We start from the raw sequence: 25,725 nt of genomic DNA, 5'->3' as shown, positions 1-25,725 counted from the left end.
TCTCTTATTGGACACATACTTGTCAGGTTAGTTTTTGGAAAGGCATGTCTGCCTAGAGTCTTAGGCATGCTGATCAATAATGCTGATCATGCTGATCAAGGCATGCATTCTTGCTTTGTACAAAAATGAGGAATTATGATTTTTCCTGGAACGTCTTGAGGTAATGGAAGACTAAAATTTATATTCTGTACTGGAGCCGGCTTTTTCCCTTCTTGCTTTGTACAAAAATGAGGAATTATGATTTTTCCTGGAACGTCTTGAGGTAATGGAAGATTAAAATTTATATTCTGTACTGTAGCCGGCTTTCTCCCTTCTTGCTTTGTAAAAACGTCAGGAGTTATGGTTTTTCCTGGAACGTCTTGAGGTAATGGAAGAACAAAACTTATATTCTGTACATGAGCTGGCTTTCTCCCTTCTTGCTTTGTAAAAACATCAGGAATTATGATTTTTCCTGGAAAGACTCTGAGGTAATGGAAGACCAAAACTTATATTCTGTCTTCGAGCCGGCTTCCTCCCTTCTTGCTTTGTAAAAACATCAGGAATTATGATTTTTCCTGGAACGTCTTGAGATAATGGAAGAATAAAACTTATATTCTGTACACGAGCCCGCTTTCTCCCTTCTTGCTCTGTAAAAACATCAGGAATTATGATTTTTCCTGGAACGTATTGAGGTAAGGGAGGACCAAAATTTATATTCTGTACTCGAGTCGGGTAAAAACATGATTTTTCCTGGAACGTCTTGAAATAATGGAAGACCAAAAGTTACGTTCTGTACAGGAGCCGGCTTTCTCCCTTCTTGCTTTGTAAAAACATCAGGAATTATGATTTTTCCTGGAACGTCTTGAGGTAATAGAAGACCAAAACTTATAGTCTGTACACGAGTCGGCTTTCTCCCTTCTTGCTTTGTAAAAACATCAGGAATTATGAGTTTTCCTGGAACGTCTTGAGGCAATGGAAGACCAAAACTTATATTCTGTACACGAGCCGGCTTTCTCCCTTCTTGCTTTGCGAAAAAAAAAAATTATGATTTTTCCTGGAACGTCTTGAGGTAATTGAAGAACAAAACTTATATGCTGTACACGAGCCGGCTTTCTCACTTCTTGCATTGTAAAAACATCAGGAATTATAATTTTTCCTGGAACGTCTTGGGGTAATGGAAGACCAAAACTTATATGCTGTACACGAGCCGGCTTTCTTTCTTCTTGCTTTGTAAAAACATCAGGACTTATGATTTTTCCTGGAACGTCTTGAGGTAATGGAAAACCAAAACTTATATTCTGTACTCGAGCCGGCTTTCTTCCTTCTTGCTTTGTAAAAACATCAGGAATTATGGTTTTTCCTTGAACGTCTTGAGATAATGGAAAACCAAAACTTATATTCTGTACACGAATCGGCTTTCTCCCTTCTTGCTTTGTAAAAACATCAGGAGTTTATGATTTTTCCTGGAATGTCTTGAGGTAATGGAAGACCAAAACTTATATTCTGTACTCGAGCCGGCTTTCTCCCTTCTTGCTTTGTAAAAACATCAGGAATTATGGTTTTTCCTTGAACGTCTTGAGGTAATGGAAAATCAAAACTTATATTCTGTACACGGGTCGGCTTTCTCCCTTCTTGCTTTGTACAAACATCAGGATTTATGATTTTTCCTGGAACGTCTTGAGGCAATGGAAGACCAAAACTTATATTCTGTACACGAGCCAGCTTTCTCCCTTCTTGTTTTGTAAAAACATCAGGAATTATGATTTTTCCTGGAAAGTCTTGAGGTCATTCTCCCTCCTTGCTTTGTAAAAACATTAGGAATTATGATTTTTCCTGGAACGTCTTGAGGTAATGGAAGACCAAAACTTATATTCTGTACACGAGCCGGCTTCCTCCCTTCTTGCTTTGTAAAAACATCAGGAATTATGATTTTTCCTGGAACGTCTTGAAGTAATGGAAGACCAAAAGTTACATTCTGTATACGAGCCGGCTTTCTCCCTTCTTGCTTTGTAAAAAAATGAGGAATTATGATTTTTCCTGGAACGTCTTGAGGTAATGGAAGATTAAAATTTATATTCTGTACTGGAGCCGGCTTTTTCCCTTCTTGCTTTGTACAAAAATGAGGAATTATGATTTTTCCTGGAACGTCTTGAGGTAATGGAAGATTAAAATTTATATTCTGTACTGTAGCCGGCTTTCTCCCTTCTTGCTTTGTAAAAACGTCAGGAGTTATGGTTTTTCCTGGAACGTCTTGAGGTAATGGAAGAACAAAACTTATATTCTGTACATGAGCTGGCTTTCTCCCTTCTTGCTTTGTAAAAACATCAGGAATTATGATTTTTCCTGGAAAGACTCTGAGGTAATGGAAGACCAAAACTTATATTCTGTCTTCGAGCCGGCTTCCTCCCTTCTTGCTTTGTAAAAACATCAGGAATTATGATTTTTCCTGGAACGTCTTGAGATAATGGAAGAATAAAACTTATATTCTGTACACGAGCTCGCTTTCTCCCTTCTTGCTCTGTAAAAACATCAGGAATTATGATTTTTCCTGGAACGTATTGAGGTAAGGGAGGACCAAAATTTATATTCTGTACTCGAGTCGGGTAAAAACATGATTTTTCCTGGAACGTCTTGAAATAATGGAAGACCAAAAGTTACGTTCTGTACAGGAGCCGGCTTTCTCCCTTCTTGCTTTGTAAAAACATCAGGAATTATGATTTTTCCTGGAACGTCTTGAGGTAATAGAAGACCAAAACTTATATTCTGTACACGAGTCGGCTTTCTCCCTTCTTGCTTTGTAAAAACATCAGGAATTATGAGTTTTCCTGGAACGTCTTGAGGCAATGGAATACCAAAAATTATCTTCTGTACACGAGCCGGCTTTCTCCCTTCTTGCTTTGCGAAAAAAAAAAATTATGATTTTTACTGGAACGTCTTGAGGTAATTGAAGAACAAAACTTATATGCTGTACACGAGCCGGCTTTCTCCCTTCTTGCATTGTAAAAACATCAGGACTTATAATTTTTCCTGGAACGTCTTGAGGTAATGGAAGACCAAAACTTATATGCTGTACACGAGCCGGCTTTCTTTCTTCTTGCTTTGTAAAAACATCAGGACTTATGTTTTTTCCTGGAACGTCTTGAGGTAATGGAAAACCAAAACTTATATTCTGTACTCGAGCCGGCTTTCTTCCTTCTTGCTTTGTAAAAACATCAGGAATTATGGTTTTTCCTTGAACGTCTTGAGATAATGGAAAACCAAAACTTATATTCTTTACACGAATCTGCTTTCTCCCTTCTTGCTTTGTAAAAACATCAGGAGTTTATGATTTTTCCTGGAATGTCTTGAGGTAATGGAATACCAAAACTTATATTCTTTACTCGAGCCGGCTTTCTCCCTTCTTGCTTTGTAAAAACATCAGGAATTATGGTTTTTCCTTGAACGTCTTGAGGTAATGGAAAATCAAAACTTATATTCTGTACACGGGTCGGCTTTCTCCCTTCTTGCTTTGTAAAAACATCAGGAATTATGATTTTTCCTGGAACGTCTTGAGGCAATGGAAGACCAAAACTTATATTCTGTACACGAGCCAGCTTTCTCCCTTCTTGTTTTGTAAAAACATCAGGAATTATGATTTTTCCTGGAAAGTCTTGAGGTAATGGAAGACCAAAACTTATATTCTGTACACGAGTCGGCTCTCTCCCTTTTTGCTTTGTAAAAACATCAGGAATTATGATTTTTCCTGGAACGTCTTGAGGTCATTCTCCCTCCTTGCTTTGTAAAAACATTAGGAATTATGATTTTTCCTGGAACGTCTTGAGGTAATGAAAGACCAAAACTTATATTCTGTACACGAGCCGGCTTTCTCCCTTCTTGCTTTGTAAAAACATCAGGAATTATGATTTTTCCTGGAACGTCTGGAGGTAATGGAAGACAAAAACTTATATTCTGTACACGAGCCGGCTTTCTCCCTTCTTGCTTTGTACAAAAATGAGGAATTATGATTTTTCCTGGAACGTCTTGAGGTAATGGAAGATTAAAATTTATATTCTGTACTGGAGCCGGCTTTTTCCCTTCTTGCTTTGTACAAAAATGAGGAATTATGATTTTTCCTGGAACGTCTTGAGGTAATGGAAGATTAAAATTTATATTCTGTACTGTAGCCGGCTTTCTCCCTTCTTGCTTTGTAAAAACTTCAGGAGTTATGGTTTTTCCTGGAACGTCTTGAGGTAATGGAAGAACAAAACTCATATTCTGTACAAGAGCTGTCTTTCTCCCTTCTTGCTTTGTAAAAACATCAGGAATTATGATTTTTCCTGGAAAGACTCTGAGGTAATGGAAGACCAAAACTTATATTCTGTCTTCGAGCCGGCTTCCTCCCTTCTTGCTTTGTAAAAACATCAGGAATTATGATTTTTCATGGAACGTCTTGAGGTAATGGAAGAATAAAACTTATATTCTGTACACGAGCCCGCTTTCTCCCTTCTTGCTCTGTAAAAACATCAGGAATTATGATTTTTCCTGGAACGTATTGAGGTAAGGGAGGACCAAAATTTATATTCTGTACTCGAGTCGGGTAAAAACATGATTTTTCCTGGAACGTCTTGAAATAATGGAAGACCAAAAGTTACGTTCTGTACAGGAGCCGGCTTTCTCCCTTCTTGCTTTGTAAAAACATCATGAATTATGATTTTTCCTGGAACGTCTTGAGGTAATAGAAGACCAAAACTTATATTCTGTACACGAGTCGGCTTTCTCCCTTCTTGCTTTGTAAAAACATCAGGAATTATGATTTTTCCTGGAACGTCTTGAGGCAATGGAAGACCAAAACTTATATTCTGTACACGAGCCGGCTTTCTCCCTTCTTGCTTTGTTAAAAAAAATGAATTATGATTTTAACTGGAACGTCGTGAGGTAATTGAAGAACAAAACTTATTTTCTGTATTCGAGCCGGCTTTCTCCCTTCTTGCTTTGTAAAAACATCAGGAATTATTATTTTTCCTGGAACGTCTTGAGGTAATGGAAGACCAAAACTTATATGCTGTACACGAGCCGGCTTTCTTTCTTCTTGCTTTGTAAAAACATCAGGAGTTATGATTTTTCCTGGAACGTCTTGAGACAATGGAAGACCAAAACTTATATTCTGTACTCGAGCCGGCTTTCTCCCTTCTTGCTTTGTAAAAACATCAGGAATTATGGTTTTTCCTTGAACGTCTTGAGGTAATGGAAAACCAAAACTTATATTCTGTACACGAATCTGCGTTCTCCCGTCTTGCTTTGTAAAAACATCAGGAGTTATGATTTTTCCTGGAATGTCTTGAGGTCATGGAAGACCAAAACTTATATTCTGTACTCGAGCCGGCTTTCTCCCTTCTTGCTTTGTAAAAACATCAGGAATTATGATTTTTCCTTGAACGTCTTGAGGTAATGGAAAACCAAAACTTATATTCTGTACACGAATCGGCTTTCTCCCTTCTTGCTTTGTAAAAACATCAGGAATTATGATTTTTCCTGGAACGTCTTGAGATAATGGAAGAATAAAACTTATATTCTGTACACGAGCCCGCTTTCTCCCTTCTTGCTCTGTAAAAACATCAGGAATTATGATTTGTCCTGGAACGTATTGAGGTAAGGGAGGACCAAAATTTATATTCTGTACTCGAGTCGGGTAAAAACATGATTTTTCCTGGAACGTCTTGAAATAATGGAAGACCAAAAGTTACGTTCTGTACAGGAGCCGGCTTTCTCCCTTCTTGCTTTGTAAAAACATCAGGAATTATGATTTTTCCTGGAACGTCTTGAGGTAATAGAAGACCAAAACTTATATTCTGTACACGAGTCGGCTTTCTCCCTTCTTGCTTTGTAAAAACATCAGGAATTATGAGTTTTCCTGGAACGTCTTGAGGCAATGGAAGACCAAAACTTATATTCTGTACACGAGCCGGCTTTCTCCCTTCTTGCTTTGCGAAAAAAAAAAATTATGATTTTTACTGTAACGTCTTGAGGTAATTTAAGAAAAAAAATTATATTCTGTAAACGAGACGGCTTTCTCCCTTCTTGCATTGTAAAAACATCAGGAATTATAATTTTTCCTGGAACGTCTTGGGGTAATGGAAGACCAAAACTTATATGCTGTACACGAGCCGGCTTTCTTTCTTCTTGCTTTGTAAAAACATCAGGAGTTATGATTTTTCCTGGAACGTCTTGAGGTAATGGAAAACCAAAACTTATATTCTGTACTCGAGCCGGCTTTCTACCTTCTTGCTTTGTAAAAACATCAGGAATTATGGTTTTTCCTTGAACGTCTTGAGCTAATGGAAAACCAAAACTTATATTCTGTACACGAATCGGCTTTCTCCCTTCTTGCTTTGTAAAAACATCAGGAGTTTATGATTTTTCCTGGAATGTCTTGAGGTAATGGAAGACCAAAACTTATATTCTTTACTCGAGCCGGCTTTCTCCCTTCTTGCTTTGTAAAAACATCAGGAATTATGGTTTTTCCTTGAACGTCTTGAGGTAATGGAAAATCAAAACTTATATTCTGTACACGGGTCGGCTATCTCCCTTCTTGCTTTGTAAAAACATCAGGAATTATGATTTTTCCTGGAACGTCTTGAGGCAATGGAAGACCAAAACTTATATTCTGTACACGAGCCAGCTTTCTCCCTTCTTGTTTTGTAAAAACATCAGGAATTATGATTTTTCCTGGAACGTCTTGAGGTCATTCTCCCTCCTTGCTTTGTAAAAACATTAGGAATTATGATTTTTCCTGGAACGTCTTGAGGTAATGAAAGACCAAAACTTATATTCTGTACACGAGCCGGCTTCCTCCCTTCTTGCTTTGTAAAAACATCAGGAATTATGATTTTTCCTGGAACGTCTTGAAGTAATGGAAGACCAAAAGTTACATTCTGTATACGAGCCGGCTTTCTCCCTTCTTGCTTTGTACAAAAATGAGGAATTATGATTTTTCCTGGAACGTCTTGAGGTAATGGAAGATTAAAATTTATATTCTGTACTGGAGCCGGCTTTTTCCATTCTTGCTTTGTACAAAAATGAGGAATTATGATTTTTCCTGGAACGTCTTGAGGTAATGGAAGATTAAAATTTATATTCTGTACTGGAGCCGGCTTTCTCCCTTCTTGCTTTGTAAAAACGTCAGGAGTTATGGTTTTTCCTGGAACGTCTTGAGTTAATGGAAGAACAAAACTTATATTCTGTACTTGAGCTGGCTTTCTCCCTTCTTGCTATGTAAAAACATCAGGAATTATGATTTTTCCTGGAAAGACTCTGAGGTAATGGAAGACCAAAACTTATATTCTGTCTTCGAGCCGGCTTCCTCCCTTCTTGCTTTGTAAAAACATCAGGAATTATGATTTTTCCTGGAACGTCTTGAGATAATGGAAGAATAAAACTTATATTCTGTACACGAGCCCGCTTTCTCCCTTCTTGCTCTGTAAAAACATCAGGAATTATGATTTTTCCTGGAACGTATTGAGGTAAGGGAGGACCAAAATTTATATTCTGTACTCGAGTCGGGTAAAAACATGATTTTTCCTGGAACGTCTTGAAATAATGGAAGACCAAAAGTTACGTTCTGTACAGGAGCCGGCTTTCTCCCTTCTTGCTTTGTAAAAACATCAGGAATTATGATTTTTCCTGGAACGTCTTGAGGTAATAGAAGACCAAAACTTATATTCTGTACACGAGTCGGCTTTCTCCCTTCTTGCTTTGTAAAAACATCAGGAATTATGATTTTTCCTGGAACGTCTTGAGGCAATGGAAGACCAAAACTTATATTCTGTACACGAGCCGGCTTTCTCCCTTCTTGCTTTGAGAAAAAAAAAAATTATGATTTTTCCTGGAACGTCTTGAGGTAATTGAAGAACAAAACTTATATTCTGTACACGAGCCGGCTTTCTCCCTTCTTGCATTGTAAAAACATCAGGAATTATAATTTTTCCTGGAACGTCTTGAGGTAATGGAAGACCAAAACTTATATGCTGTACACGAGCCGGCTTTCTTTCTTCTTGCTTTGTAAAAACATCAGGATTTATGATTTTTCCTGGAACGTCTGGAGGTAATGGAAAACCAAAACTTATATTCTGTACTCGAGCCGGCTTTCTTCCTTCTTGCTTTGTAAAAACATCAGGAATTATGGTTTTTCCTTGAACGTCTTGAGATAATGGAAAACCAAAACTTATATTCTGTACACGAATCGGCTTTCTCCCTTCTTGCTTTGTAAAAACATCAGGAGTTTATGATTTTTCCTGGAATGTCTTGAGGTAATGGAAGACCAAAACTTATATTCTTTACTCGAGCCGGCTTTCTCCCTTCTTGCTTTATAAAAACATCAGGAATTATGGTTTTTCCTTGAACGTCTTGAGGTAATGGAAAATCAAAACTTATATTCTGTACACGGGTCGGCTTTCTCCCTTCTTGCTTTGTAAAAACATCAGGAATTATGATTTTTCCTGGAACGTCTTGAGGCAATGGAAGACCAAAACTTATATTCTGTACACGAGCCAGCTTTCTCCTTCTTGTTTTGTAAAAACATCAGGAATTATGATTTTTCCTGGAAAGTCTTGAGGTAATGGAAGACCAAAACTTATATTCTGTACACGAGTCGGCTCTCTCCCTTTTTGCTTTGTAAAAACATCAGGAATTATGATTTTTCCTGGAACGTCTTGAGGTCATTCTCCCTCCTTGCTTTGTAAAAACATTAGGAATTATGATTTTTCCTGGAACGTCTTGAGGTAATGAAAGACCAAAACTTATATTCTGTACACGAGCCGGCTTTCTCCCTTCTTGCTTTGTAAAAACATCAGGAATTATGATTTTTCCTGGAACGTCTTGAGGTAATGGAAGACCAAAACTTATATTCTGTACACGAGCTGGCTTTCTCCCTTCTTGCTTTGTACAAAAATGAGGAATTATGATTTTTCCTGGAACGTCTTGAGGTAATGGAAGATTAAAATTTATATTCTGTACTGGAGCCGGCTTTTTCCCTTCTTGCTTTGTACAAAAATGAGGAATTATGATTTTTCCTGGAACGTCTTGAGGTAATGGAAGATTAAAATTTATATTCTGTACTGTAGCCGGCTTTCTCCCTTCTTGCTTTGTAAAAACTTCAGGATTTATGTTTTTTCCTGGAACGTCTTGAGGTAATGGAAGAACAAAACTCATATTCTGTACATGAGCTGGCTTTCTCCCTTCTTGCTTTGTAAAAACATCAGGAATTATGATTTTTCCTGGAAAGACTCTGAGGTAATGGAAGACCAAAACTTATATTCTGTCTTCGAGCCGGCTTACTCCCTTCTTGCTTTGTAAAAACATCAGGAATTATGATTTTTCCTGGAACGTCTTGAGGTAATGGAAGAATAAAACTTATATTCTGTACACGAGCCCGCTTTCTCCCTTCTTGCTCTGTAAAAACATCAGGAATTATGATTTTTCCTGGAACGTATTGAGGTAAGGGAGGACCAAAATTTATATTCTGTACTCGAGTCGGGTAAAAACATGATTTTTCCTGGAACGTCTTGATATAATGGAAGACCAAAAGTTACGTTCTGTACAGGAGCCGGCTTTCTCCCTTCTTGCTTTGTAAAAACATCAGGAATTATTATTTTTCCTGGAACGTCTTGAGGTAATAGAAGACCAAAACTTATATTCTGTACACGAGTCGGCTTTCTCCCTTCTTGCTTTGTAAAAACATCAGGAATTATGATTTTTCCTGGAACGTCTTGAGGTAATAGAAGACCAAAACTTATATTCTGTACACGAGCCGGCTTTCTCCCTTCTTGCTTTGTGAAAAAAAAAGAATTATTATTTTTACTGGAACGTCGTGATGTAATTGAAGAACAAAACTTATTTTCTGTATTCGAGCCGGCTTTCTCCCTTCTTGCATTGTAAAAACATCAGGAATTATAATTTTTCCTGGAACGTCTTGAGGTAATGGAAGACCAAAACTTATATGCTGTACACGAGCCGGCTTTCTTTCTTCTTGCTTTGTAAAAACATCAGGAGTTATGATTTTTCCTGGAACGTCTTGAGTCAATGGAAGACCAAAACTTATATTCTGTACTCGAGCCGGCTTTCTCCCTTCTTGCTTTGTAAAAACATCAGGAATTATGGTTTTTCCTTGAACGTCTTGAGGTAATTGAAAACCAAAACTTATATTCTGTACACGAATCGGCTTTCTCCCTTCTTGCTTTGTAAAAACATCAGGAGTTATGATTTTTCCTGGAAGGTCTTGAGGTAATGGAAGACCAAAACTTATATTCTGTACTCGAGCCGGCTTTCTCCCTTCGTGCTTTGTAAAAACATCAGGAATTATGGTTTTTCCTTGAACGTCTTGAGGTAATTGAAAACCAAAACTTATATTCTGTACACGAATCGGCTTTCTCCCTTCTTGCTTTGTAAAAACATCAGGAGTTATGATTTTTCCTGGAATGTCTTGAGGTAATGGAAGACCAAAACTTATATTCTGTACTCGAGCCGGCTTTCTCCCTTCTTGCTTTGTAAAAACATCAGGAATTATGGTTTTTCCTTGAACGTCTTGAGGTAATGGAAAACCAAAACTTATATTCTGTACACGAATCGGCTTTCTCCCTTCTTGATTTGTAAAAACATCAGGAATTAGGATTTTCCCTGGAACGTCTTGAGGTAATGGAAGACCAAAACTTATATTCTTTACACGAGCCGGCTTTCTCCCTTCTTGCTTTGTAAAAACATCAGGAATTAGGATTTTTCCTGGAAGGTCTTGAGGTAATGGAAGACCAAAACTTATATTCTGTACACGAGTCGGCTCTCTCCCTTTTTGCTTTGTAAAAACATCAGGAATTATGATTTTTCCTGGAACGTCTTGAGGTCATTCTCCCTCCTTGCTTTGTAAAAACATCAGGAATTGTGATTTTTCCTGGAAAGTCTTGAGGTAATGGAAGACCAAAACTTAAATTATGTACACGAGCCGGCTTTCTCCCTTATTGCTTTGTTAAAAAAAATCAGGAATTAGGATTTTTACTGGAACGTATTGAGGTAATGGAAGACCAAAACTTATATTCTGTACACGAGCCGGCTTTCTCCCTTCTTGCTTCGTAAAAACATGAGGAATTATGATTTTTCCTGGAACGTCTTGAGGTAATGGAAGATTAAAATTTATATTCTGTACTGGAGCCGGCTTTCTCCCTTCTTGCTTTATAAAAACATCAGGAGTTATGGTTTTTCCTGGAACGTCTTGAGGTAATGGAAGACCAAAACTTAAATTCTGTACTCGAGCCGGCTTTCTCCCTTATTGCTTTGTAAAAAAATCAGGAATTATGATTTTTTCTGGAACGTCTTGAGGTAATGGAAGACCAAAACTTATATTCTGTACATGAGCTGGCTTTCTCCCTTCTTGCTTTGTAAAAACATCAGGAATTATGATTTTTCCTGGAAAGACTTTGAGGTAAAGGAAGACCAAAACTTATATTCTGTCTTCGAGCCGGCTTCCTCCCTTCTTGCTTTGTAAAAACATCAGGAATTATTATTTTTCCTGGAAAGACTTTGAGGTAATGGAAGACCAAAACTTATATTCTGTCTTCGAGCCGGCTTCCTCTCTTCTTGCTTTGTAAAAACATCAGGAATTATGATTTTTCCTGGAACGTCTTGAGGTAATGGAAGACTAAAACTTATATTCTGTACACGAGCCGGCTTTCTCCCTTCTTGCTCTGTAAAAACATCAGGAATTGTGATTTTTCCTGGAACGTATTGAGGTAATGGAGGACCACAATTTATATTCTGTACTTTAGTCAGCTTTCTCCCTTCTTGCTTTGTAAAATCATGATTTTTCCTGGAACGTCTTGAAGTAATGGAAGACCAAAAGTTACTTTCTGTAGAGGAGCCGGCTTTCTCCCTTCTTGCTATGTAAAAACATCAGGAGTTATGATTTTTCCTGGAACGTCTTGAGGTAATGGAAGACCAAAACTAATATTCTGTACACGAGCCAGCTTTCTCCCTTCTTGCTTTGTAAAAACATCAGGAATTATGATTTTTCCTGGAACGTCTTGAGGCAATGGAAGACCAAAACTTATATTCTGTACACGAGCCGGCTTTCTCCCTTCTTGCTTTGTGAAAAAAAAGGAATTATGATTTTTCCTGGAACGTCTTGAGGTAATTGAAGACCAAAACTTATATTTTGTACTCGAGCCGGCTTTCTCTTTTCTTGCATTGTAAAAACATCAGGAATTATAATTTTTCCTGGAACGTCTTGAGGTAATCGAAGACCAAAACTTATATTCTGTACACGAGCCGGCTTTCTTTCTTCTTGCTTTGGAAAAACATGAGGAATTATGATTTTTCCTGGAACGTCTTGGGGTAATGTAAGACTAAAACTTATATTCTGTACAGGAGACGGCTTTCTCCCTTCTTGCTTTGTAAAAACATCAGGATTTATGATTTTTCCTGGAATGTCTTGAGGTAATGGAAGACCAAAACTTATATTCTGTACTCGAGCCGGCTTTCTCCCTTCTTGCTTTGTAAAAACATCAGGAATTATAGTTTTTCCTTGAACGTCTTGAGGTAATGGAAAACCAAAACTTATATTCTGTACACGAATCGGCTTTCTCCCTTCTTGATTTGTAAAAACATCAGGAATTAGGATTTTCCCTGGAACGTCTTGAGGTAATGGAAGACCAAAACTTATATTCTTTACACGAGCCGGCTTTCTCCCTTCTTGCTTTGTAAAAACATCAGGAATTAGGATTTTTCCTGGAAGGTCTTGAGGTAATGGAAGACCAAAACTTATATTCTGTACACGAGTCGGCTCTCTCCCTTTTTGCTTTGTAAAAACATCAGGAATTATGATTTTTCCTGGAACGTCTTGAGGTCATTCTCCCTCCTTGCTTTGTAAAAACATCAGGAATTGTGATTTTTCCTGGAAAGTCTTGAGGTAATGGAAGACCAAAACTTAAATTATGTACTCGAGCCGGCTTTCTCCCTTATTGCTTTGTAAAAAAAAATCAGGAATTAGGATTTTTTCTGGAAGGTCTTGAGGTAATGGAAGACCAAAACTTATATTCTGTACACGAGCCGGCTTTCTCCCTTATTGCTTAGTACAAACATCAGGAATTATGATTTTTCCTGGAACGTCTTGAGGTAATGGAAGATTAAAATTTATATTCTGTACTGGAGCCGGCTTTCTCCCTTCTTGCTTTATAAAAACATCAGGAGTTATGATTTTTCCTCGAACGTCTTGAGGTAATGGAAGACCAAAACTTATATTCTGTACATGAGCTGGCTTTCTCCCTTTTTGCTTTGTAAAAACATCAGGAATTATGATTTTTCCTGGAAAGACTTTGAGGTAAAGGAAGACCAAAACTTATATTCTGTCTTCGAGCCAGCTTCCTCCCTTCTTGCTTTGTAAAAACATCAGGAATTATTATTTTTCCTGGAAAGACTTTGAGGTAATGGAAGACCAAAACTTATATTCTGTCTTCGAGCCGGCTTCCTCTCTTCTTGCTTTGTAAAAACATCAGGAATTATGATTTTTCCTGGAACGTCTTGAGGTAATGGAAGACTAAAACTTATATTCTGTACACGAGCCGGCTTTCTCCCTTCTTGCTCTGTAAAAACATCAGGAATTGTGATTTTTCCTGGAACGTCTTGAGGTAATGGAGGACCAAAATTTATATTCTGTACTTTAGTCAGCTTTCTCCCTTCTTGCTTTGTAAAAGCATGATTTTTCCTGGAACGTCTTGAAGTAATGGAAGACCAAAAGTTACTTTCTGTAAAGGAGCCGGCTTTCTCCCTTCTTGCTTTGTAAAAACATCAGGAGTTATGATTTTTCCTGGAACGTATTGAGGTAATGGAAGACCAAAACTAATATTCTGTACACGAGCCAGCTTTCTCCCTTCTTGCTTTGTAAAAACATCAGGAATTATGATTTTTCCTGGAACGTCTTGAGGAAATGGAAGACCAAAACTTATATTCTGTACACGAGCCGGCTTTCTCCCTTCTTGCTTTGTGAAAAAAAAGGAATTATGATTTTTCCTGGAACGTCTTGAGGTAATTGAAGACCAAAACTTATATTATGTACTCGAGCCGGCTTTCTCTTTTCTTGCATTGTAAAAACATCAGGAATTATAATTTTTCCTGGAACGTCTTGAGGTAATAGAAGACCAAAACTTATATTCTGTACACGAGCCGGCTTTCTTTCTTCTTGCTTTGGAAAAACATGAGGAATTATGATTTTTCCTGGAACGTCTTGGGGTAATGTAAGACTAAAACTTATATTCTGTACAGGAGCCGGCTTTCTCCCTTCTTGCTTTGTAAAAACATCAGGAGTTATGATTTTTCCTGGAATGTCTTGAGGTAATGGAAGACCAAAACTTATATTCTGTACTCGAGCCGGCTTTCTCCCTTCTTGCTTTGTAAAAACATCAGGAATTATAGTTTTTCCTTGAACGTCTTGAGGTAATGGAAAACAAAAAATTATATTCTGTACACGAATCGGCTTTCTCCCTTCTTGATTTGTAAAAACATCAGGAATTAGGATTTTCCCTGGAACGTCTTGAGGTAATGGAAGACCAAAACTTATATTCTTTACACGAGCCGGCTTTCTCCCTTCTTCTTTATTTGTAAAACATCAGGAATTAGGATTTTTCCTGGGACGTCTTGAGGTAATGGAAGACCAAAACTTATGTTCTGTATATGAGCCGGCTTTCTCCCTTCTTGCTTTGTAAAAACATCAGGAATTAGGATTTTTCCTGGAACGTCTTGAGGTAATGGAAGACCAAAACTTCTATTCTGTACACGAGCCGGCTTCCTCCCTTCTTGCTTTGTAAAAACATCAGGAATTATGATTTTTCCTGGAACGTCTTTTGGTAATGCAAGACTAAAACTTATATTTTGTACACGAGCCGGCTTTTTCCCTTCTTGCTTTGTAAAAACATCAAGAATTACGATTTTTCCTGGAACGTCTTGAGGTAATGGAGGACCAAAATTTATATTCTGTACTCGAGCCGGCCTTCTCCCTTCTTGCTTTGTAAAAACATCAGAAATTATGATTTTTCCTGCAACGTCTTGAGGTAATTGAAGACCAAAACCTATGTTCTGTAAACGAGCCGGCTTCCTCCCTTCTTGCTTTGTAAAAACATCAGGAGTTATGATTTTTCCTGGAACGTCTTGAAGTAATGGAAGACCAAAAGTTACATTCTGTATACGAGCCGGCTTTCTCCCTTCTTGCTTTGTAAAAACATCAGGAATTATGATTTTTCCTGGAACATCTTGAGGTAATGGAAGACCAAAACTTATATTCTGTACACGAGCCGGCTTCCTCCCTTCTTGCTTTGCCAAAACATCAGGAATTATGATTTTTCCTGGAACGTCTTGAAGTAATGGAAGACCAAAAGTTACATTCTGTATACGAGCCGGCTTTACAATTAAGTAAAAGTAAAAATGGGTTTATTTAAAAAAAAAAAAAAATATATAAATCATGGATTCCCTGAAGCAATGCTTTTGCGGGAGAAAACCCACCTAATAAATCAAAAAACCAAGAAACCAAAAAAAAAAAAAAAAGAAATAGAAAAAAAAAAAAAAAAACATAATTAGAGCTCAACTTACCGGACTCGAAAACAAACGAACCTCCAAACAACACCCAACAAAATTATAATAATTATAATCATATTCAGCTGCAACTAAACCCTCCTCAAAAACAAAACTTAAGTGGCGTGGAATAATCCATTCAAAATATACACATCAAAACAATGGTTCTTTAGCGACTTACGAAAATCCTGCAAATGATTTTTCCTGGAACGTCTTGAGGTAATGGAAGACCAAAACTTATGTGCTGTACGCGAGCCGGCTTTCTCCCTTCTTGTTTTGTAGAAACATCAGGAATTATTATTTTTCCTGGAACGTCTTGAGGTAATGGAAGACCAAAACTTATGTTCTGTAAACGACCCGGCTTTCTCCCTTCTTGCTTTGTAAAAATATCAGGAATTATGATTTTTCCTGGAACGTCTTGAGCAAATTATGTTCTGGCCTTGGGAAGGCATAGGTGTTTTGAGCCCAAGTTATGTTAATTTCTGTTCGTTTTGGAGTTCATTTATTTATCGATGCTGATTTGTGGTAGTTTCATACTTGGTACATTATTTGATTTTATTTTTGCTCATTTTTGGTTTAATGGAGTTCTTTACTTTTATTTAAAAAACTTATTTTGTAGAAAAAGTTTTTTTAATTAATGCCTCTCAAGAGGCGTCCTGATCGAATTGAAATGGGGTAAATTTGGTTAAAATGGGAAGCTTCTATACAGCTTTTCTAGATATCACTCTTCTAAAAAGCTTATCTCATGTCATATCAAAGCTTATCTCATGTGATTGTGCCTCATGAGACTGATTTCAATACATCACGTACTTTTGGAAACAAATAAGATAACTTCCCTTGCCACCTGTACTATTCAGTAGACATAAATTACTTTGTTAGGCTCGTGCAAAATAGCTTCAACATAAATATTCGATAAATATAGTTTAATGATTATTTTGCAAACAAAATTAGAAGACAATGACTAATCTTTGTGTAATTTTACAACTATCATTTGTCTTATTTTTCTTCTTGAAAACTAGAATCGAGAGGGAAAAGCAATAATTTTTTTGTTCTGGGTATATGTAGCTTGTCTATTTGTTTTCATCTAAATAAGAAACTAATTTAAAGCCCATTTTTCTTGAGATCCAAAGCAACATTTAGGCTGCTAAATCTTGATTTGTATTGACAGTTGAGAATTTGATTTCGTAGATTTGGCAACTAAGCCGTGTATAGATTTCTGTTGTCATGACGAAATTTCTCTATTATCACGTTAGTGATTTTGTTTTCTTTTTAGTTGCATTCAATATGTACGACCAAGACCACGATGGCTATATTTCTAAAGATGAGCTACTATCTATTCTTCAGATGATGGTTGGTGGATATATCAGGTATATTATTGTCGTCTTCAAACATAGACGCTTTTGAAAAAGCTTATCCCCTTTTTGTGAAACGTGGTGCATCTGATTTTAAAAGGAAAAAAAGTCTGATAAGGCTTTTATTGTAGGACTATTGAATAGTGAACAGATACCAATAATCGTTGTATTATCTCTGGTCTGACTGCGGAAGTTGGAAATGAGGAAGAAACAAATTAACCGAGGAAATCTCTTGTATTATTTATTGATTCTACCAACCTTTTCTGATTTTACCAACCTTTTCAGCCTCGTAACGAACTGAAGGCTGAAGCTCAGATTTTTAGAACGCTTGGTAATGACAGGGAAAGCATTGTAAATTAATAACAGATGTAACTTTTAAGATTTCAGTGCTTGTAGAGTGTGTAGCCGTCAAAGCTTGTAAGGAATTTAGTCATAGTTAGAAAATTAATTATTAGTCTTGTAAGAAAATTTTCGACTTTTATATTTGTCTTTGGCTCATCCTTGCTTATTATATTGGTCTTTTATTTGATATGAAACATTCTCAGTCATCCTGGAACGTCTGCATGTTCCGTCTAGGTCTAGCTACACATGATATCTATGAATTGATAGACCTGTCTCACTGAGTTATCTTCACCCGTGAGTCCATATCCTACCATTTTTAGGACTTCGTTTGTTTTAATGGCTCCAGCTAATACAGCTACAGGAACAAGTAAACGGAATTCCAAGTAGAAGAATGGTATTTTTATTAGGGGAATGTAGTGCCCAGCTTAGTAGGAATAGGAATAGATGGTAGCCTAGGTAAATTTGGTGCAGGAAAAGGAAATAGTAATGGTTGTAGATTGCTGCAATTTAGTAACTTTAACAGTCTAGTTAGAACCAATATAGTATTTGGCCATAAGATGGCCGATAAGGTACTATGGAACTCATATGATGGTAAAACAGCCAACCTTATTGATTATGTTATTGTAAACCAAAAACTGGCAGGATTGATACGAAGATACTAGGGTATATAGGCAGTGGCATAATTTTGTCAACATCCTGGGAGGGGGGGAGTTGGAACCAGTTTTCCCAAATCAAGTGAAAATGACAGTGAAAATTGAAAAATGAACCATATAGTACCATAAAGGTAAAGATATACTAAAGAAAACTGACGAGTTTCTGTAGATGCTTGAATTATGCAGGCTCATCTTAGTTTTGACAACATTTTTGAAGAAACTAATTTTCAGCGGGGGTAGGGGTAAATCGAGGTCTGTGAGGGGCAGTTTTCCCCCCGTGCTCCGTAGCAAATTAACACCATTGTATGTAGAAGTGTTATTATTGATGTTAAAAGTAAAGATCGCCATCTAGTAGCGTCTAGGATTAGCCTAAGGCTGATATTTAGGAATGATAAGTACCTTCCGGAAAGTTATGCGTTGGCAGATTTCAGGATGAGAATTTGAGACCAGGAACAGTTGAATACTAAACTGGAAAGTTTTAAGTGATAATATACAAGATGGATGGAATAATTTTAGGAAAGTAGTTTGTGGAGTACCAGATTATGGCTTAGGGAGGAACGTTAGAAAGGCACCTAGGAATATTAGTAAAAATGCTTCGGGTTTGATAGAGAAGTGGAGGGGCTTGTATAACCAGTATTTGAGTGATATATCATGTGAAAACAAAAGGAATGTAAGGACTGTAGAGAAAGCATTAAAATATAAATTAAGGACGTATGAAATGGAACCCATGGATAAAATTGCTGCAGATCTAGAAGATGCAGCTAGACGGCACAATAGTAAAATATTGCGTTGGCATGTTGAAAAATTGAGAGTGAATAGTCAATCTGGACCTGCCCCACTTAAAGATAGGAATGGGGCCACAGTTAGTGATAAGATTAGAGTTAGAGATGGGCTGAAGATTTTGAGAATTTGTTAAACCGTGATAAAGTTACAGGAAATGATATAGAAAAATGCAAAAGTTTGTGACATTTTGGAAGCGAAGAAAGATTTATTTTGTAAGGAAGAATTAGAGACAGTATTAAAAGGATTGAAAAATAATAGGCCACAGGTGCTGATAGTGTGAAAAAATGAGCTTTTTAAACATGGTTATTGTAAAATTAGAGATGCTGTAGGTAAAGTATTAAGAAAAGAAGAGTGTGTTTTTGACACGGAGAGAGTCATCAAGCCGCTTTAATCCTCAGTTTTATGGTTATGAGCAAGTGTTTGATTCAAATGATAGAAGAGCTTTAGCGAAGGTCTTACCCTTGTATGGTATACCAGACAAATACATTGAAGTGATAGTGCTGTGTTTGAGAATAACATTGCTGCAGTTAAGGCAGGAAATGAGGTTAGTTGCTGGTTTCATATTGAATCAGGAGCTAATGAGGGTTGCGTTCTATCCCATTTTATATGGATCATTTTGATGGAATTTGTCCTAAGGAACACGGAAAAGACTAAGGGAGTTTATGGAATCAAATGAAAAAGTAAACCTAGGCTTAGGTTATGCTGAGGATTTGAATGTCCTAGATGAAAATGTTACAAAATGAATTATTTTTTGGAAGTTTTCAGATTGCAAGAATTAATTTGAAATCTAATGTTACTAAGACTTAGTCCCTTAGACTGGGAATAAGTGAAAGTGAAGAAGTGATGTTGGATAACGAGAATATTCATCAAGTGGACACCTTGATTTACCTTGGTAGTATTATCGGTAAAGATTGTAGACGTAGTGAATATGTTAAAAGTAGAATAAGGCAAGGCCCACGGTATTTTTTTCACGGTTGAAAAAAGTTTGGAAGAATAGGATTTTTTTGGTCCCCGTGTCACTGACTGTATTTTAAACAGTAAGCTGTACAAAAATTGTGGGTTTATCCCGCATTCTAGAGAAAAATGAAAGGAAGGTTGAGATAACTAGGACACCACGTTCTGCGGATGAAGGATGACAGATTGCCAATGGTTGTCCTATTGGTCAACCATCTAGGGCCAAACGAAAATCAGATTGTCCCCGAATGGGGTGAGAGGAGGTCCTAAGGAAGAATATAAGGGAAATTGGAACTTCTTTGGAGGGTTTAAAGAGAAAGGCTTTGAATAGACTGGGGCGGAGTAGGATCATGAGTAGCTATGTTGGCCTCAGGCCGCTTGGTGTTGCAGTTAGTTGTTACTAGTTAGTTAAATTTTCTTAGAGAGAATATATTTATTAACATTCCTCAAGGAAATACTCTACTATCTTTCTGCTAAACACATTCTTAAAGATCAGAATTTCTGAGTTGTGTGGTGAATAGTTAATGCTGAGATTCTAATTTGTTGTGAAAGGATATTAAGAAAATTAATAGCCTTTTTGGTTAAATCAGGTCAAAGGCAAGGGCAAAACATCCAGTAATTGGACAGTTAATCTCTATCTTAAGATTTAGTTCACCCTACTGACTTTATTATGCCACCTAGCTGTCTCAGCGGCATATATTTATTTCGCCAGGTCAAGTGAAGTGACTTGAAGCATGATGAGGGAGGGGCAAGGTGCTCTTTAGTATCTTTTGAGGAGTCGTTTGTAGGTGTCATCTCACTTCCTAGGTCGACGAAGTTGTCAACCCATTGGGTTTTTTCCTCCTTCATAGTAGTTTTGCTGAGTGGAAGACCTGCATCTGTGTGCCGTATTACTTTCACAGGTTTCATCTTGCTAGGATTTATTTTCCTTCCAAAGTAACTAGCTATATCGTCAGTGTCGTTTATACTTGACTTCCTGTTCACTTCATCTCGTTTAGGCGTTTAGTGCCATCGGCACTTGTACACAAGTGGAAAAGGTATTCACCTAACAGTTCTTCCGTGTTATTATGGACCAGTACTAACACAGAATTTGGGAATAGATAGATTAGCCATCCTTATTGCAAGCCTGTGATAGCAAGTTAGACATAAGGAATTCCGACCTGCTCTTAATAATGTCAATAATATCGACAGGAGCTGTATAGTGTACCAGATAAGATAGAAACCCTGATTTATCAAATAATCATACAATTGGTATAGTTTTATCCCAAATTCTGGGTATCTTTCCATAATCGGGCTGGTGACAAAAATTTGGTCTCTGGCAGATCTGTTTTGACAGAATCTAGTTTGATACTCAGGGATCACATGTATCGTCTGGTGTCTTATTTGATCTAAGAGTGGTCTCTACTGCAAATAATTCTGCTTGTATACCATTTATTATTTGTGCTTTTTTGGATTTAATGAATTTGAAAACAGCTTCTGCTTCTGACCTATTGGATGGCTCACTATTTCTATGTGTATTACGTATTCGGTAGTGAAATACTAATAAGGCAAGTGTGGCTTGTTTTTGGCGTTTCTTGCACTTTGAAATCGACCAATGTCCCTTTAATGGGAGACGAAGAATCCAAGATGGTATTTTATTTGAGAGTGAAAAGAAATTAAAATAGAGCTGATGTTAAATTTAGGTCTATTGTTCGTAATTTATTTGTAAGATTTGGGAGTTTTAACTTGAAAAGTGATTAGGACGCCTCGAAACTTTTCTTTTACGCTAATCACCCAGATCATGTGTTTGTATTCAAAGGTGAAGACATGTGTAAATATTGAATGAGATTAAATAATGCTGAGAAAAATCAGATATTCGTTATGTGACAGTTCAAAATAATAAAAAACGTATGCGTACTATTTTGATTACTGATTGCGGTGAGGTTTAGTCCCGGGTTCTTTTGTGATTCCCTTGTAACTTTTTACGCTGGATTCAATAGTATGTAAATAAGTCTTCCATAGTAAACTTTAAATTGTTTCTCCTTTGCAATAATTTGGTAATTTGGCCGTTTCCCAACAATAAATTTAGCTGCTATTGGACGTTACGCCACTTTAATTATAATACTGAATTAAAAACTACTATCGTATTTCTTTCACGCCCAAATTTCATAAATTGATATTCTTATATTTTTCTTTCTTTCTGTTTGAAAACCCCAGGTTTCTACAAAAAAAGAAAAAATATTGCACAAATAAAATTCTAACACAAAAATATGATTATTAGAATCGTGCATTTTTATAAAGGTCAGTTTAAAACTGGAACAATTTAAAATTGTTGAACGTTGCTTTGCTTATATTGTAACATACATACGAAGGTAAAAAAGATTACTAATAGCCCAATAGAGATAACTTTTGTGATAAATGATATTTCATCGTTATGTTTATTGTCCGAGGAAATACTTGTTTTTTACTTATTCACCCTGTAATTTGTTTTTCGAGAGCTAGTATAACCCAAACTCCAGAGCTAAGGCTACTTGAAATGTTCAAGTTTTTGTGACCCACTGACTGATCACTCTTGGGGTGCAATTTATGTGATTCTGCCTTTTTGGGAAAAACTGGTGTATTCCATTTCTTTCTTGCTGTAGAATATCTCTCTCTCTCTTTCTCTCTCTCTCTTTTTATGTCTTATAAAGGATGAAACTTGATGCCCAAAATGCTGTCTTTTTAAAGGGTTTTAGGTTGTTGCTAGCTTAATAGGTTTTAAAAAACGAAGGATACGACCCTGTGTCTATTTAAAACGAAATTTTGAGTAAAGAGTAACATGATTGGGTCTATTGTTTATGTAAAGTGTGATATGATAATAGCAAGAATGTAGTAATGCGTCATTGTCGAACTAAATTGACTTAGTTTGGGGTATTTTCTGTATTCTTAATTTTCGGAGCTACTGTATGCATTACATTTTTTTTTTTATTACTAATATCAAAACTGTATTAACGAATCAGTGTTTACTGTTACTACAATTGCTGAATAGCCTTTCCATATGAGGTGGAAGGAGGAACAATTTAGATAAATATTTCAGGGGAACGGGAGCTAAGGTTTGAAAAAAAAAGACTTGCTTATCATAAAAGGGTTATATTTTATCCTGATATTACAAATAATTGTAATTTTTGTTTAGTTTGGTCTAATATGGACGGCCGAGGAGGAGTGAATTCCCATTGGTGTTATAAAGAGTTTGTTATAAAAATTGATTAACTGGTCCTTCTTTTTTGTTTTTTCTTTCAGTGGAGAGCAACTCTCCTGTGTGGCTGAGCGAACAATTTTTGAAGCAGACTCGGATAATGATCAAAGAATATCTTTTGAAGAGTTTTGCAACGTTCTTGCAAAAACCGACGTTGAGAAAAAGATGTCAATCAGATTTCTCGGTTGATTCGGTTTATGTATCCAAGTTATTTTTAGATAGTATTTGTTGGGCAGGTAAATGAGCTTAATATATTTTGACAGTATCTGCGTCTTGAATTAGAGGTATATTTTTCAATGAAAATCAGTGCAGTTTCAATTTCAGTTTCTGATAGATTTTCTGTAGTCATACGTTATATAGAAAAAATAAGGACTTGGTGTTATAAAGACACTCATAACTCCACTGAAAGAAAAAACAAAAAAGAAGGACCAGTTAATCAGTTTTTATAACAAACTCTTTATAACACCAAATAAGGACACTCAAAGAATTTTCTTCTCATGTTTGATGACAAAAAGCGTTGGCTAGGCCTAAATACTTACCCTGTCTGCATACCAGGGTCTATTTTTCATTGAATTAGTCTAGGGGAGAGATCCTCGTATAGGTCATGAGTGGAAAATATTGCTGTCCCTTGTGAAATGTTTGTATGCGATCTACCAAGTATTTCTACTTCAAGAGTTTTCAGGCCTGACTAAGTACCTCATAATAACTATACTCTTAACTTTAATGAAATTTTATTAGAAAGGCCGTGATAGCTTAAGTTTTCAATGGATAGCAAGTACAACTAAGAAACAAATCAAGACGCCGCGTGAAGAAAAGCCGTGAATAGTGTTATTAGCAAAATCGCTTAAAGTAGGGTGTCTAGTAGCATTATGTTTTTGGTTCTTAATATAGAACAATAAATTATTCTACAGTTCTAAATGATCGTTTTCATTATACAGAAGTTCTACACCATTTCATATCAATGTTACAAAGGAATCTGACAGACAATGTACAAACTGTCGTTGTACTATTTTTCGGCACAAGCAGGGACGAACATACCAATGAGAAAAATCTAAGTTTCGCTGGTGAAAATTCGAAATATCAATTTAATTATTATTAAAAATACATATTTATCATTTTTGTGTCTGAAATACATGTTTAACCTTTGAAAAAATGTATGGTTCAAAATTCTACTAAATATGCAATGGTACAGATTAAGAATTCTTTTTGCAATTAGTTGTTATATGATCCTTAGCATTGCTTAAATGATAATTAATAGTTTGTAATAATTATATCCAATATATCTATGTTTTCATTTTTCAAAAATATTTCGCCATTAAATCCAGAGCTAAACTTACATATGTTGAACCCTCCTTACTCGAAAGCGTCTTCAATGAGTAGTATTTCCAGAATGCAGTTAACGGTTTTTTTCATGTTTACTTAGCCTAATAGAAAAAAAGGTGCTCAGGTCAGTTATTTCAATTTTAGCGTTACAATATATGAAGTTTTAAATTATCTATTTAGCAATTTAAAAGGCTATACTGTTATTTTACGAACATTACCCAAATTAGAACTTCTAAGTCAGAACTTTATCCACAGTTTTAGAAGAAATATCTCTTCAGTCTCCGAACGAAATTTTCCTATTTCATCAGCAATCTAAGTAATACTTCATCTTCTTCCTTTTAAGTTGCATGTCAGCCTTTTTCGGTCTGTAAGCAATGTGTAATTTGACTCATTGGCATTTTAGTTTGCAAATTCTTCTGCATCTATATATTATTTTGTTGTGGTCTCTGTAATTTTGTGAGAAGAGAAAGTGGAAACATTGAAGCCATCTCAGGATCAATAAACAACTGTCAAACTCGTCTAAATTTTCAAATTTTGGGGTAATAATCTTTCGTCATAATAAACGTTCTAAAAAGTTTATTACGACACGTATCGTAAAAAAGACGTAGCTCTGGCAAGTATGCAGAAATTTATTTTAGAGACCATTTGGTAAGAAAACGAGCAAAACCAGACAATGTATATAAAAGATAACGGAATATTTCCAACATTTTGTCATTTCTAAAAAAGGGATATATATCAAATACGTGTTAAACCAGGTCTAAGAAACTTCGAAGAAGTATGGAATGTATATGAAAAAAATCTTTAGACAAGTTCAAAGTTCAAAATCAAGGCCTAAACTAAGGGAGTCGCTTGTATCTAAATATGTGGTTTTAGTTTTTCTTATCCTTATTTTGTTTCTGGGAATGGTTAAATGTGGCTGCAAAAATACTATTTTGGTGAATCTTTTTATGTTGGTTTTGGTATTTAAATTACATTGTCTTTGATGTATGTTCGGTGATTTTTGTACAAGGTGTCGTTTTGGATTTTGTGCAATTTTATTTTAAGAAATATAATGAGGTTAAATGTAACGGCCAATAACGACTATAAATGAAAACTATTGATGACTATAAGGTAAAGGTCATGGAAGATATCTTTACAGTAAGAAGCTGCTTTGGGTTAAAGTGGTAAGTGGCTTAGGTGGATTGCAGGCATATTCTTCGGAGGGACAACGAACTTACTCCTAAGATAGTTGCACTAATAAATAACCAGCAACGTGGTAAAAGAAAACTGGATATCCTTTGAGATTAGGCTCGGACGAGACAATAAAAATTCAATAAAAATCTTTGGAGATTTCTTGGGGGATGGCCAAAATAGAAGTTTTGGACAGAATGGGGTAGAGGAGGAGTATTCTCCAATAAGTCGGTCTCAAGTGGGCTTCAGAAAAACGAGACATCAGGCTTCTGAAAAAAACCTTGACGTAATATCAATATTTGATAATTGTTTATCGGGTTCGCACAGTCCCTATATCTAGACTAGAGGAGTTTGAAAGAAATACAGTCCTTTT

General features: G+C 36.3%; 1 protein-coding gene across 1 annotated transcript in view; it reads left to right on the top strand.

Annotated features, from left to right (window-relative positions):
* Window positions 1-25,249, top strand: part of elm (calcineurin like EF-hand protein 1 elm) — a 56,598-nt gene extending 31,349 nt beyond the window's left edge. Inside the window, exons 4-5 of the mRNA XM_089090731.1 lie at window positions 16,835-16,928; window positions 22,904-25,249. Of these exons, the coding sequence (XP_088946857.1) occupies window positions 16,835-16,928; window positions 22,904-23,048 (239 nt within the window). The 3' untranslated portion in view covers window positions 23,049-25,249. The remainder of the gene's footprint in view (window positions 1-16,834; window positions 16,929-22,903) is intronic.
* The last annotated feature ends 476 nt before the right edge of the window (window positions 25,250-25,725 follow it).

The sequence above is a fragment of the Artemia sp. Qi Xiang Cuo genome, chromosome 6 (assembly GCF_049724085.1).
Source record: "Artemia sp. Qi Xiang Cuo chromosome 6, ASM4972408v1, whole genome shotgun sequence".
In the NCBI taxonomy this organism is placed as follows: Eukaryota; Metazoa; Arthropoda; class Branchiopoda; order Anostraca; family Artemiidae; genus Artemia; species Artemia sp. Qi Xiang Cuo.
This window is presented reverse-complemented; position numbering and strand designations above follow the sequence as displayed.